Source organism: Lineus longissimus, chromosome 2 (assembly GCF_910592395.1).
Source record: "Lineus longissimus chromosome 2, tnLinLong1.2, whole genome shotgun sequence".
In the NCBI taxonomy this organism is placed as follows: Eukaryota; Metazoa; Nemertea; class Pilidiophora; order Heteronemertea; family Lineidae; genus Lineus; species Lineus longissimus.
The window spans coordinates 26,042,705-26,058,559 of NC_088309.1; the positions used below are offsets into that span (position 1 = coordinate 26,042,705).

General features: G+C 39.6%; 1 protein-coding gene across 1 annotated transcript in view; it reads left to right on the plus strand.

Moving 5' to 3' along the window:
* The first annotated feature begins 2,187 nt into the window (after positions 1-2,187).
* The window catches only part of LOC135483269 (tetratricopeptide repeat protein 28-like), a 38,175-nt gene continuing 24,507 nt past the window's right edge, over positions 2,188-15,855 (plus strand). Inside the window, exons 1-2 of the mRNA XM_064763982.1 lie at positions 2,188-2,361; positions 8,532-8,789. Of these exons, the coding sequence (XP_064620052.1) occupies positions 2,320-2,361; positions 8,532-8,789 (300 nt within the window). The 5' untranslated portion in view covers positions 2,188-2,319. The remainder of the gene's footprint in view (positions 2,362-8,531; positions 8,790-15,855) is intronic.

Genomic DNA, 15,855 nt, shown 5'->3' on the forward strand with positions numbered 1-15,855 from the left:
AAGGTTTTCCCTTGAAAAAAAAAGAATTCTATTGTGTATCCATATGAGGGAAAATAACTCTCGGCCACCCCAAGGCCACCCTGTAGTACATGAACTTGTCATCCTGTTCAAAGACATCGGAGCGAAAGTGAAAAACGAGGACATTTCTGTTTTCCACCGCAACGGGCCTGTGTATTTTACCGTCGCTCTATATTGTTACCTGCAGAAATGACTTTCGGCCATTAAGACAGTAGTACCTTTTGACAGATAGTTGAACATTTGAATTTGTCCCAAACATTTCAAATGCTAGATTGAATATTTCACAATCAGTGGTTGTTTGTACATTTCATCATTGGTGTCCGTTCATAATCCAAGAAAAAATTTGACACGTCCTTCCTGTGCTGGTCGTTCAAATTGCAGTAGCCCGTTGATGATGTATTTTAACGTGGCGTTAAGTTGATTGGACTTAACTGCATGAGGTAACGCCTAGTAAGTGTATTGACTTTGTTGGCAACCAGCGGTTCCTGTGAAGAACAATCAGGCCGAAGTGTGTTGTCGCACCACTTTCGCTGTCACAGTCACATCAACATTATCAGGATGATCAGGTCACGGATCGCCGATACTTCAGGGGAGTCGGGGGGGGGGGGGGAACTCTGGTGTAAAAGCAGAAAATTTCCCCTGGAAAAAGTGTCCGGGACTATTGTATTTTGTCGGATTACGCTATAAATGGTTCTGTACTAGATGCCATGACCGCCAATAGCTCCAGATTAAAGTGAGTGATAGAATGCTTGGTTCCCGGACATTCTATCCCCGACTGTAGAAACTCCCAGAAAAAGTTGTAAATTCTACTCTAATAATTTATTGTTTAATAAAGATATCATAAACAAGATCGTGATATTTTTTATCCTCTTCTCCTCGGTGACCCTGCCATAGACGTCGCCAATTTGATTGGCCCATCATAAAGTTATGGAACGACACTTGATTAGACGGCGTTCCGTCCTCTCAATCCGCGGCGCCGTGTACATGGGCACTATCTAAAACCACATACCCAAACCCACATACCCACATGCCAATTTTTTCCAGGTGGGGCAATCCAATGACGGTTGAAGCTTTTTCCTCACAACTTGAAATATCGAAAAATTTCACCTTTAACAAAAGCGGCAGACTCCCCTTAACAGAAGTTTTTGACAGTGGCGCCCTCTAAGGTCGAAAGCTCGACAGATTTTCAAGTTCAAAATAACGTTTTGATTCACCTTTAACAGTTTCATCCGGTGGCGCCCTCTAAGATTGAAATATCGACATATTTCCCTTTTACACTAGAAAGTGACGGTGGTGCCCTCTAGGATTCAAATATCACCGTACTCCCCCTTTATATCGACAGATATTCCCATTTGGCAGAGTACCACATCCGGTGGAAATATCGACAAATTTCCCCTTTAACAACAGACTTCTCCTTCACATAAGTTACTGGCGGTGGCTAAGTAAGTTACTAAGGTGGAAAGGTCGACAGATTTTCCTTTAACAATAGTTGTGAAGAAAAAGCTTTAACTGTCATTGGATTGCCCCACCTGGAAAAAATTGGCATGTGGGTATGTGGTATGTGGTTTTAGGTACTGCCCCAATAACCACACCGACAGTCACACCCTTCTTGACCACCAAGGTTTTAGCATCGTATCAAGATATAACCCCGGCTATGTTTAAAGGGAGTACAAGGGAGTATAGACCATGAGGTTCAGGATGCACGAAATGTTCTCGCCTGATAATGTCATATTGTCCCAGTGGCATCCCAGTGGCATCCCAGTGGCCTCCCAGTGGCCTCCCAAAGCATAGACCACTATTTGCACACAATGACATTCTTCCAGTCAGGTTTTTATTGTAAAAAAGATGCTCAATGGACCCCTGCTAAGCTTGCCGGAAGGGATTTAAAAAACCATTGAAGCGACACATCAAACGAAAAGTGCACAGGTATTGTAATTGTCGGCTCTTCTATTAGTCGCGAGCACTCCCCAAATACCTTTTTGTAAAGTGGTGTCAAAAGTGTTAATTTGGCTATTGTTTTGAACTGGAACCTTTTCTACTTAGCAATCAATTGCACAGTAATTCCTCATTCACACTAGACTGGTATGTATTTGGCAGAGAGTGGCTGTTATTAACGCTTGATGGAGTCGCAGCGGGTGTGCAAACATTTCAAGAGTCTGTCATCAATTTCAACATGGCGTTGGATTTATTTAGTGGATTTGTCGTTGATGATTATATTCGTGGGAAATAACCAAAAACATGTCTGAATGTTGTGGAGTATGTGATGGTCAAGTCTCAGATTGGAATATATAGACCACTGACATGGAATTACAGATAATTCAACCTAAGAAACGAGTTGAGAAGGTGAGTTTGTAAGAAGTCCCCAACTACAATGTATTTCACTAATCCATTCCGTCAGCACAGCACCTATGTAAATGCATAGCGCAATGTACAGTGTATGTGTTGCTGTCTTCACTTAGTGTATTGTGTAATATATACAGTACTTGATACTTGCTTCACAGTTTTATTTCTTCCAATAACCTTTACATTGATTGCTTTTATGGATACAGTAAATTGGGCAGCTCGCCTGCAGAATCCCTGACAAAGTGCCGAGCATGCTGTGTTTTAAATGCCACTGTTGGACGCTACAAAGACCGTGAAGACATGGCGTGCACGACATGGGTTAAACCCCTGGTGATCAATTGCTTGCCCTACTTACTTTTCAGAATCCTGGCGCGGCATAATATTAACTTGGAGTATACTAAATTTGTCATGTTTTGAATCGCCACTAACCATCAACTTTTCTATGTACAAATTTTTACAGCTAACGACCAAATATTTATTGCATGTCAATCGCTGATGGTATGCATCAGCTAAGGGAGTTAGCCTCAGTGCCCAGGTTGTGACTTCGTGTTTTTGCTACTAAAATGCCAGATGACAAGATACAGCAACCTAGGGCCTGAGGTGCGGTCTCCATCAGGCGTGATCGGTGGTGTGGCGGGAGGAGATATTGCAATGTAAAGTGTCTTCACGTGCTGGTCTGTGGGAAGGCGCCTCCGAGTGTTCCCAGCTCGGCAATAGGCACATTGAATTCTGTCTGCTCATTGATTTGGCAATGACTGGTAAAACACACAAACCATGAAATCAATTTCTTCTGCTTCAGTTCAGCCATGGATCGCGTCCCATGTGTACAGACCCTCTCGCCAGAGCAAAATAATCTGGCGTACATGTACAATGTCAACAGGGATGTATGTTAGGTGCCAAGGATTAAATCGGTCCCTCTAGACATGTATGTATGTATGCACTCGTCAGGGTTCATCAACTCGACAAGTTTTATACATGAACAGTTGTCCGGGAAAAACAAGTATTTCCTTGAATCCAATCCATACAATACAATCACCTACATGTACACTTTGAGTGTTTTCATAATTGTATCGTGGCTAAAAATCTGCACCAGATTTCTGTCTGCATGGTCATATTTTCGACAGAAGGTATGTACTTGAAAAATTGAACCAAAACTTGGTTCTGAAATACATAATCAATAATAGTGTCTCCAAAATCTGGTGCTGCATGATTGTTTTTACATACTGCACAAAAAGATATATGCAGGTAAATTTTAAATGGTCTATTGGAGAGTGATGGGCTCAAAAGGGCTAGGCCTACATCCTGTGAGTGTTAAATCTCAAAGTACAATAACTCTTCAGTACTTTTTGATTCATGCTATTGACAACTTATTGTCATGCAGATATCTTTTCCAAACAGTGTAGAAAATCTCCAGAACTACTTTTGTGTGCTTTAGCTTGTTTTACATACATTGTATTCCATATTGATAGTCCAGTGCAGTATGCCTTCAGTACATTACTGACATTCCAGTGTAGATAATTTTTCAATGAAGGCTGACATAGTTGTGCATACATATGGGCTCCTTCTTCTTAAGAAGCTGGGATTGAATTGACTTATTGGGCTTTCGCACATTTGCTTGGATCACAATCAAGAGTAGTTTCATTTTTAAACAAATTTACAAGCAGCCGAAAGATAAGATGTGTCACACCTTAGAGAAGTCACACAGTACCATCCAGAAGTAACCTTGCCTGTAACTTGGTTGTGTCTGTGGTGCCTATACATATTGCATGCGGACTGACATATGGCAAATGCTGAACAGGACTGTGGGTTACCTGTGACACTGCTTTTCTAAATGATTTTTAAGGAAATGAATCCATGCAATAACCATTTACGGTACGTAATGTATGGTCATGCATGTATTTTTCAGTGCATTCAATTTGTTGCTTATGTTTTGTCAACTATTTGCCTTGGGGCAATTTTACAAGCCTAACTATGAAGAACTATGTAGGCATTGGACAACTGTTAAAATGTGTTAAACCTCTGCAAAAACAGCTTACAAAAGCATAATATTTTCTTAAGCAGACCTATGCAAGGGTAAAGATTTCATTTAGTCCCATCAATGAAGTTAAAAGCGGTTACGAAATCATCCCTGAAGAAGTGATTTGGTTGACAATATCCCCGTGCTCTCGGGTACAACGCAGAAAATGACTCTTTTGACCATGTTGACCACAGTTTACATGGCGTAAAGAGGTAAATTTAAGATATTTTTATCACGAAAATTTAAATGCTTCCAACATCTTGATGACCAGCAGGAGACATTTGGTTGCACCCTTATCTCCTCTGTATTGTCCCTCTTTTGTGACTGAACCAAGCACTTTCTGTCTGTAGCAGTCCATTTTGCTTCTATTCAGCCAATGAGTGCATTTAGATCCTGACGTTTATTGCCAAACTTGAAAAGGACCCGATTCTATTCGTCTTACATGCCTTATCAGGCGAGGTCGAGTTCAGTTGATTTCAGTGTGAATCTATCTTTGTCACCTGAAAAGGGACTGGGTTATGATCAAATTCATGTTTTTTAGCTCATATGGATGAGCTTATCTCATCATGTCTTGTCTGTCATCCGTCGTTTGCTAGTACTCTTCTAATGGTGAGGGTTCTGTGAAAATGTCTCGCTGCTGATGATGGTCCATCAAAAAATGGCAACTCCGAGGTGGTCAGTCACAAACTGGGGTCTAGCTCGTTATTCAAACCAGAATGTAAATCCAATGGCAGCATTGCATTCCAATCATTCATACATAATAAAGCCACTTTTCTCAAACAGAACCTTGACTGACATTTTTTGGTTCACCCTGCCCTGCCCTTCCGCAATGATTGGTAAAATGGATCACTTAGTAGAAATTCAAAAAGGCTCTCAAAGCTTGACTAAAATGTAAACTGTCGCTAATTGGCTATAAAGATAATGAAGAGGGTGTAAAGAGCAAGCCTTTGAAACCTCTTGCCTGAGTCTATTGCTTTGATGGTCATCTTCTGAATACATTCAGACACTAACACGAAACAACATCATGCTGAGACCAATAAGGCCTCGCGCCTTGACTAATGATCGTTTATTCACGATTGTTCCCAAACTTTGGGGTTGTAGATGACCCATGCGAAGATTTCCTTTATGAATGGGTAAAAAGGTGTCCATAAGGAGTGTAAACAATCAGTAGAATGATCTATCTGATTGCCTCTGCTGGTATGAATGATCTAGTTTAGTAAAGAATCTCAGCCACAGTTCAGGTCCACCTGCTAAAATGACAGTCTCTTCTGACAAAACCACCATTCTTGAAGACTATCATTTCCCTGGCTGCAACATTGGATGGTTGAGCGGAGAAGAAGGAACGACCATGTAATGTGTCAACCTTGTGTCCAGCACAAATCACCACCTTTCACTGAGGGACCATTGTGCCACCTTTACATGATCATCTTGACTCCAAAGGTTCACCCAAAATAGAAAACAGTTTGTCTATGGACACTGCCAGACATGATGAAGAAGTCGGTGTCACTGTTCAGGGATGGACATCAAGAGTATAGTAGGTTAGGGTTGGTTTGGGGTCGCCACAGTTTAGTTCAGATGAAAAGGGTTTTGGAATCTCTGATAGAATAGTGGTGATCCAATCGAGATGCATCCCATTGTAAGTAGTTCTGAAGCCAGTTTTCGGGCTACATACAATATACTTACTCCCTGCGTAAGGAGGAGTTATGGTAGGCCCTGTTTGCTAGAGGATGAACTGAATCATGCCAATGGCGCCAGCTGAATCTCAATAGGCGAACGCTTTTTGCAATGCTTTTTGTCAATCCCTAAATCATGATATGTTACTTGAGTCGTCAGTGACCCTTTTCGATCTGACAACCAAGTCTGATTCTTCTCTCCAACAGATTTTGTAAAGCCTCAAGTGTATGATCTCAACGGTACTTGAGAGTCACACATTCATATCAAAGAATTATCCTAATGACGTTTTGCCACGCTCGATTGGGTAAGGGTGTCGACAATTTCGACATGATTTCTCACATTCAAGCAAATGAATACTTAATACTGCAAAAGTTTGTTCTTTTTGAATAAGCGGCAATTTTCCTATGGTGTCAGTGTTCAATGTGGTATTCATGAAATGCTTTGAGCAGAACATCCTACATAAATGTGGCGACTCTATGCTGTCTTGTTTGACTGTAAGTGTTGGTCTTGTTGAGATTCCTGAGGCCCAGTCCCCTTACAAATTGCATGTTCCAGCTCAGTGTGGTGTGCTTTTGTGATAGAATCATGAAAATTATCACTTAGTATTTTTCTGTGGGATATCTCAGTTGGTGCTGTATATTTACCACGGTGGGAAATAATTGTGTTAGTTCATATAACTATTAAAATGATGATACATATTTGTATGTATCACAACAAAACCACTCATTATTTACTTACTGATGATGATAACCATGTATTACATGCAGTCTAAGTTACTATGCACCTCCCTTTTAAAAGGGAAGAGATGTAAGATTGACAACGACATTACGATCATTTCATCAGCTCTGGATGAAAAAGAATGGACTGAATGTCTATTACATTCTCTTAGTCGATGGCCGGTCTTTGACAATGCGCTTTGTTGAGGGCGTTTGATATTGTCCATGTCTATATACCCCCCAACAGAATTATGTGATTCCAAGGATGTTAACACAGGAATAATTGTGACTGAAGTTACTAACGTTTTCATTCTTCATTCAGAATATATCAAAGTTAGGAAAATCACGGTGTGTGGTTTGCTATATCTCACCCCACTGTTAATTTGTTGCTCGACTAAACATCGATCTTGACTTGTGATTTTATCAAATACTATAACATCATTTCCAACATGAGAATTCCTCTGAATATGCCTTTGTTATTTTGAGTAAACATTATGAGAACTTCACTGGCGCTAATGCACACATTTCATGAATCCATTAGGCATGTCATGGCTATTGAGTTGGAAATACCTTTCTCAAGTCTTGAGTCTCGGCTGTGTTGACTCCTTTACAACTTGTATATTGACAGTGTCCGAATCAAGGCCATCACTCTGATAAAAAGATAACCTCTGGATCTCTGTCATAGTGAGTTGCACAGTTTGATTGAGATCATCTTGTGATACAGTCCACTGATTTCCCCCTTTCCCTGAAGAATGATCTCTGTCCCTTTTATGGTAACCTCTACAACTTTGCAGAGCAAAGCCTATTCATCTTCATCATGGATGCAAGCTCTTCTACATGTCATGTAGCAAGCTCAGCGACAATCGAGTCTTTTCCACCACTACACCATCCAAAGAACATGTTGAAAAAAAGAAAGTGATGCACTGTGACCCTCTCCCTCAAATAGAAACCCAAGACAAGTATAATTCACCACGCTGGCCAGCTGACCAGCTGACTTGAGGACCTTGTTGGTGCAAACACGTTCTCCTTTTGTTGTGCTCGTAGCTTTGCATTACCTTTGTATCGTACATGTGTAGCCTAAATACAGCTTCCTGCGGCTTAATTCAGGGGTTCCTGACCACTTGAATAACTGGTGGCTTTACATCAGCTCACTGTCTGTGCCGGGATTGAGAAGATTTGAACACCCGATTGTGATTTCGAGAGGACCTGTCACAATATCTGAATACGATATTGTCAAGACTTGTCATACCGATCTTAATGGTGGTGTACACACCTTTGTTGGTTTGCTGGAAGACTTGTCGCATTTTTGTCCCTGTCTGCAAGGTGGTTCGGATCCACTTGACATGTCTGTTTACAGCACTGGTGAGACTTGTTGATAGGCCCTACTAAATATGATTTATCAACTAGTGGGGTTCTATTTTGGTGGTGAATTGAGTCAAATGCCTTACATGTGTATCTTCTTGTCTGTCTAAGGCCAGTAAGGGTTTTCTCTCAACGAGATCCAAATAGGTGATGTCACAACCTGACACGAAACACCGTCAATAAGCCACCTGTCCAAAGCCAGTTAAAACCTCCCACTGAAGACAAAGTCACGACCTGATAATCCAACTCATTCCAAATTTCCTTCACTCTTGTCGATTTCAGCTAGTCCTGTACAGTTCTGCAGCAGTGAGACTCAATAAATGTCTTGTGTTTTTGTTTCTATGTCTTGCCCCGATTTGTTTCTGTATTCTAAAATGAAATACCGTCACCGCTGATTTCAGGTTGAAGTCCATGTCCATGAAGAACCAGGAGCTCACAACAAAAACCAATTCCTCGAGAAAGTCCGCCTGAGCAACGAAGCCATCCAAAATGGCGACTTTACACGTGCCATCCAGCTCTACACTGAAGCCATCGCCCTTGATCCCTTGAACCATATCCTGTACAGCAATAGGTCGGCGGCGTATATCAAAGTTAACCAGTTCAAAAAGGGCCTGCAAGATGCTCTCAAGGCGAGGGAGTTGAATCCACAATGGGCAAAGGTAGGGACGCATGTCTTTTTAAAATATGTGTACATGTATAATTGTTTTCAATGTTTCCTCCTGAAAATATACTTGAAACCACATGGCGCCTCTGTTTCTACATTATAAGTAGTTTTTCCCCTACTTGGAACATACATATGTAACCATTTTCAAATATTATTGGCATATGATATGAACATGTATTTGAAATGAATCTGTGCTGAGCTATAAGTGGTGTTCCATGTCCAGGATATCTTTACAATGAAACAATCAATATGGGTATAGTTTTGCTGTGAAGTTGAGTTTTGTATGTTGCCTTTGGATCAATTGGTAATTACAAAATAATGTTTCGGCTGCTCTGATTGATACATGTAGATCTGCCCGAGGGTACAGAAGAAGGGGAGTCTTGGTAGCAAAGAACTGTCTCATAAAATTTGGTTTTCTTACTGGGGTATTCTACAAGGGTGCTGGTTTCCAGTGAAAAAGTCAAGTGTGGCTGTTTTACATGCCAACATTTGTGTGTCTTCTGGCGCCACCAATCGATTTGTCCTGAATGCCTGGGCAAGTATGAATACTAATGATTAATACAGTCTTGATCCCTCTTCCCTCAGGGGAGTTATAATTGATGTGATTCCGTCAAGTCACAGTATGATTTACAAGCCTTGTGCTATAATAACTTCGCCATTTCTATGACAAAAATACTTTCTTGGTATGGAGTCCTGTATGAATAAATAGGATTTACCATTTGGTATTCTTAATATGTTCTTGTCCTTAAGTACACCATCTCGGTACAACTTAGAAGAACCATATTGACGAGAATTGGGGATGCCATGCTGATGACAGCTTCATGCCCTGTGCTTGTGATATCATCTTGATAGAAGACTTATGCAATGTCTTCTCACTATTATGGTATCAGCTAAGACTACGGTGACACTGATTTCTATTTGTGACATCAAAGCTCTGGCAAATTGATGTCACATCTGTGTCGAAACATTGCAGTACCCGTCAGCCCCTACAGCATAGGCATGTACATTTGTAGGCCTTTAGCTATCCTGACATTCGTGAAAAGCACTTGTTTTTCTGTGTGATTTACTGTTAAGAGCTGAGCATTCTTGATCCCAAACACTGTTATTCTGACTCCTACAATCAACTGTCCACCATTTTGCTAAGCCTATTCTTAGTAGTGTATTATTGGCTTGGACTAAATCCACCAGTAATGATTTTTAAGCCACAGAATATGCCGGACCAAGTGTCTATTCGAAAATGTGCATTGTGCATAGCGCATGGATTTTTTTACATGAATTATTCAATTGTGTATAATCTAATATATTACTTATTGTTAGGTAGAAGCTATGTATGTGGAATGTAACAGTCACCTCACAAAGGCAATCTTATCGTTGGAATGTCCTGAGTTGTCTTCTTTGTAAAGCTGTTGTCACCAATTTATGTTTCGGTTATTCTATGATTGTGTCGTTTTGGTGCCATCCTACTTACAACAATAAAAAAACAAGATAAAAATCTATTTGAATTCGCTGTTTGCCAATGATGAACTGGTCTTATTACCTTTTTCTAGGGCCACAAAAAATGATATCACCATCCCTTATCCTTTGTCTCAAGAATATTTTCAGGAGGAACCATTTTATAAATGTTTTGGTATTGTTGCACAGTTTTTTGTTTTCAGTTCAAAAACTTATTGAAAAAAACTTCTCTAATATACGGTACCACTTTCACTGTTACCCCAACTTATCAATAAACCTTTCTGTCATAGATTCGAGTGATATTAGATGTCATTTGTGCTTCATGTTGTTATCAAATTGGTACAAGTAGAATAAATGTTGTTTTCTGTATATTTTGTCAGGGTTGTCACACTCATAGAGATGTTCAGGTTCATTAACTGTAGTCTACCATTCTTACAGTTAGACTCACATGAGTATCAAACCTTCAAATCGTCTCAATAACCAGGAATAAAGAACCCCTGTGCTTCCAAACAATGGCTAAAATATGCTACATGTTTATTTTGTTTCAACCCTTGGCTCTGTTCAGGAGCATTTTGAGAATTTTGGATAGAATATCGCCACTTGAAAACTGAGAATTTTCTGGTCGAGTGTTTGCTCAGAAAGCAGACAGCCACTTGGGGGTAACACATTTTGTTGCAAAAATCCAATACATGTATCTCCACGCTTTTAAAAGTGTCATGCGAGAGGTTTATTGTGGCTGGCGTAGCATTGTACTGAGTGGATGTCTTTCTACTAGTAGTGTACAATGTACATGTAAGTTAAAGTTTGATAATTAGAACAGATCAGAATACAGTACTAGTCACAATTTACCGTATTGTGTATGAACTACAATGTAATGTCTAATACAAAACATTTCTCTCAGTTTCAGATATTTCGATTCTTTCACTTTGTTGTTAGTACATTCGAATTCTTCCTATTAAATATGACATGTTTTTGCACTGTTCAAGTAGAGACATGGATTGTTGTATTGTGGTGAAAACTGAGATAGAAAGCTTTAGTAACTTTCCCTTATGACACGTGGAAATATAGTTGTTCGAGAAAGCTTAAAAAATGTGAATGAAAGCTGATGGCAATACCGAGGAATGATGGCTTGGAGCTGGAAACAACCAAGTAAAGGTGAGTATTGAGTTGTTTTTGTGATTTTAAAAACACCATATTTAGTCAAGTTAAGTGTGAAATAAGATAAAACAAATGAGATATTCAGGTGAACTCTTACACCTACCTATTGTTATCAAATAAATACCTGCATGTTTTCATGCCCACAAGGCTGTCACGACTGTTTGACCTACAGTGCATTTATCATCATAATTTGCCTACTGATATGAATATTAATCTTATGAGCAATTCACTTTCATTTCATTCGGCATTGACATTTCAATGATTTGCACATCTACCCTTCAAATCATTTCCATATGCATCTTGCATGTGCTTGTACTTTGTTGTTGAAATATGTTCTGTTATCAGGTGTCCCTAAAACTCCATAGAATTCCCTCTAAAATTTCGCATTATAAAACTTGTTCAGGCTGCCAGATCGATAATGTGTGCTGTACATTATGAATAGGCATATCACTGAAAAAAAGTGTAAAAAAATCTATTGAGACACGTGTTTGATAAGTTGTGTAAGTTAACCATTGACTATGATTGAGTAATCTCAAGGCAGACAGTTTATCGATTTAACTTTTTGCCTACATGGTGCTGCCATCTTCCTGCTCTCGGAGGAACTGAAATCTGGCTGGGAATCGTTGGAAAGACACGAGCATAGAAATTGAACTGCTGAACAAGTGTACTCAATTTAACTGACTACCACCAGGTGCCACTAGTGGTTGTTTCTTTTCACGACACCAGGAGGCAGCAGGGGTTATGTGGTTTCTGTGCAAGTCAAGCTGTGAACTGATAAATCGTGTCTGTTCCAGCTGTCCTCATGCCCTGTGACCTAAGGAAGGGTCAGTCAGTTCATATATAATCTAAGTGAAAAGTGAAAGCTACTCTCTCCCAAGGGGACAATTTTTTGCTAGCAAGCTGTCCCCGGATTTGTCCCAGGAGTGATCAGAACTGATAGGCCTAATCACTTTAGGGTTGACCAGGCTAATTGTTGCTTGAGTCAACTTAATACTGATGTGTCTTTGTCATATCATTGTATTGTCATCTATGTCATTATTTACAAGCTTAAATATTCATCAAGTTGAATCATGTGGTCTTGGGTGCACTAGTTACCCTTTTGGGACATTATTGGGAGATTCCCTTGGGGCAGGGGATCTTGTGGTATTCCTCCCTGACCCATAAGGTCAGTTAAAGCACTTGAAAATATTGGTAAACATTTGGTCAGACTTTGGATTGGGAATTTTTCAGAACGCGCTACATGTAGTCAGACCAGGGATTATATCAACTCTCTGATAAACTTTTGGCAAATTGAAGCCAAAAATATTTCATTTCAAATCTGTCAACTGCCCTTTTGGCAGACAAAACACATTGTGTGTCCACAAGTTTACAAATGGTTGGATTTTCAGTTTTGACATTCGGTGCATTGTATCTGTCTGGGTCAGGGATTTTGTCAGCTTTCTTGCTAGAATCTAACAACTCCTGCTGAGGCTTTCTTGGCAGAGCTTTGCCTGGCTGAGATCTTTGTTCACTTATTACAAAGTGTTCCCCTATTGTTGCTTTTGGGGGCATGGTATCCCATGGAGATGGCACCCTGTTGAGCTCAGTTGGGGGTTGATGAAGCAAGCTATTCCTTTAACATCATGTACGCCCTATACTACCTATGGTGTACAGAACCAGTTCTGTGTCGAATTGGTGTGTCCTGCCCAAAATTTGCCAGTTGATAGTGGCTCAAATGAGATCTCTCTTGATTTATTTTCAAATCCTGGTACTTCTTTGAACTTCAAAGTGGTAAATGCTTTGAAAATAATGTTCAAGTGAAAGTGTACGCAAAAACTGGAGATTAAAGGAAGGGTATGAAAATTGTGTTTATTTTGAGAGCTTTCATCCTAATCACTTTGTTGGAAATCATTTGAAATCATGAGCAAAGTTGCTGTGGTCAATTTAAACTTTTAATAATGGCATAAATCCTCTTATAGCCCTGTTGCTGCCTGGTCTAAGACGACAATAAGGCATTGTGTTTCTCTGTTATTAGAAGCTTTGATAAATCTCCGACTGAGTGCAAGTAACCTGCCAAAGATTTCGTCAAATCCCTGGAAATCTTTGATATTGGACGAGAAGAAAAGGACTTTAGTTTGAAAGAGGCTCTACTGTTTAGCATTTGATTTGTACAAGTTAGGAAGTAAAATTATTCATTTCAAGTTGATATACAGTAATCTTTCATGTTCTGCAAAGGGGAAAAAGTGCAGTCAGGTGGCTTGTCGAAGCATAAATGCATTGGCTGCCAAAAAATGGATATCTCATTAGCCCTGGCATCATGATGTCAGGGTCACTTGTGGCAACCAAGAGAAGTGGAAGGCTTGTACATAGCTATCTGCAGTATTATTCAAACTATATGTGGCAGTGATCACTGTTGGGTAGCAGGTGCTCCTGATGGGACCCTGTGAAGTCCTTTTGAAGAGAACCCAGGGCTTGTATCTGATAGCCCTCTCAGTTCGTCCCATGCCCCAGGCAGTGTCCTCTGGTCTAAGATGACACTCCCTAGCCTGAAGCAATGCCCGAGGAAAGATGCATGGTGACCATTTCCTGTCTCTGTGGATGGTTATTGAGGCATCCTGGAGCCCTGGTGTCAAATTTGTTCAAAATGGAAGGTTGGGAAGCCAGGCGTAAGTTTGACATTCTTACTATAACTTATAGCGAGTAACTAAGGGCAAGTAAGACCTCGCTTGACATAACAGTGCATATGTTCCAACAGATTTGGATTAAGGTCCTTGATTCAGAAAAGTTGTTGAATTTGGACATTTCCTTAGTTTCATTCCATCTTACCAGTCGGGCATGGCATCAACTCTAACAGGCTTCTTAAAGTCTGCACTTCCTAAGACTTTTGAATAGTTACAATGGCAGTCCACTTTCACTTAATTAAGCCCATTAATTCAATTGAATATCCTCTCAAATTTAATTCCTGTTACATTTCCTCAACTTTCAGCCCAAATTGCTGTTGAAAAAAATTGTCAAAATATTTTCAATTCATGTTTTATGTTGGCTAATTTCATAGACTTGGCACTTGTATCTGAAAAGACTTGTTTGGACAAGAGCACAATTCTGGTCTTAAAGGGGTTTTAGTCCCCTGCAGCCACGACTGCCTCTAGATATTTAACAATTGCTAATTTGGGGTGATTCTTCTCCAGCTCTGCAAATCCTATGATACTATTAGGGGTATAGAAATTAGGGGGTTTAAATTCCAGGTTATAATTGCCTTTGCTTTTCAACACTAATTGTTTCCTTTGTTGGACAATTTACTCTGGATTAAAATATTGAAGTAGTAATCTTTGAGAATGTCGAGGTCTTTTGGTCAAATTACTCTTATTTGAATACTATAACTATTTGGTGAATTCTACTGCTTCTGATCTGTTGCCAAGACAAAATTGAAAGGTGACGCAAAGTTTGAAAACCATGCCAAAATTTTATTCCCCTCCTCCTGAATGATTCTCTTGAACCCATCTGATAATAAAACACCTGTTGGCCTTCATCTGATCGTCAGCTACTCCTTGAAACTACAAACAAATTTTGGGTCAGATATTTTAAGCAACGTTCATTTGCCTGAAAAACCATCAAAAGTTGGATAAAGTTAAAATATTCTGGTATATTTTCGGATTTCATGACAAGTCAAATCATGTAGTCTCTCCAGGTGTATATCCCTTAAACAAGTCCTCTCAACAAAGGCATTAAGGGAATACCATTGGTGATAATTGGATTAGAGAAAAGCTTCAAAAAGAATGAAAGTTTTTTAAGCAGTTAATGCGACTTAAAGATGTTGTTACTGGGTTGGTAAACAGTATACCCAAAAGGGGTGAGTGTTTGGCTTGGGACTCAGTTGGCAGCATTAGACACATAAAGAAATGAATAAAGCATAAAACAAATAACTTTCTAGGCCTATAATGTTTTACTCTAAAATTGAACCTGATACTGCCTGGGGGGGGGGGAATCTCAATTCTTTGAAAAGGCCCAAAACTATATTTGAGATAAATTTGCACAGTACATCAGCTTGCCCTAGAAGCATGTTCAATTTGCTTTTTCTTTTTCATTGGTTTTAAGTGAAATGCATTTCAGAGAATTGCTGTATTAGTGAAATATGTACTTTGCAAAATGGCTGTGACAACTCTGTTATTGTTGTAAACCCCAAAACATCAGGAAGTGTGGCGATACATATTTCTTGTTTACTTTCATCTCTTTGAAAACTTCTGTTTCGTTTACTGTTGTGAAAACCCTGAATTGTGCTATACAGGAACAAAAACACAGCCCAACAAAGAAGCTTTTCCAAGTATGTGTGTGCTAGGTTTCTTTGTCTTCAATTTTACCTGGCATTATTTAATTGCTATCCAAACATCTTCCCTAAATACTTGATCACAATGAAAACATACCACATTTGCGCTGAACTCAGTCATGGCACTTTTCAGATTTGCTTTGTGCTC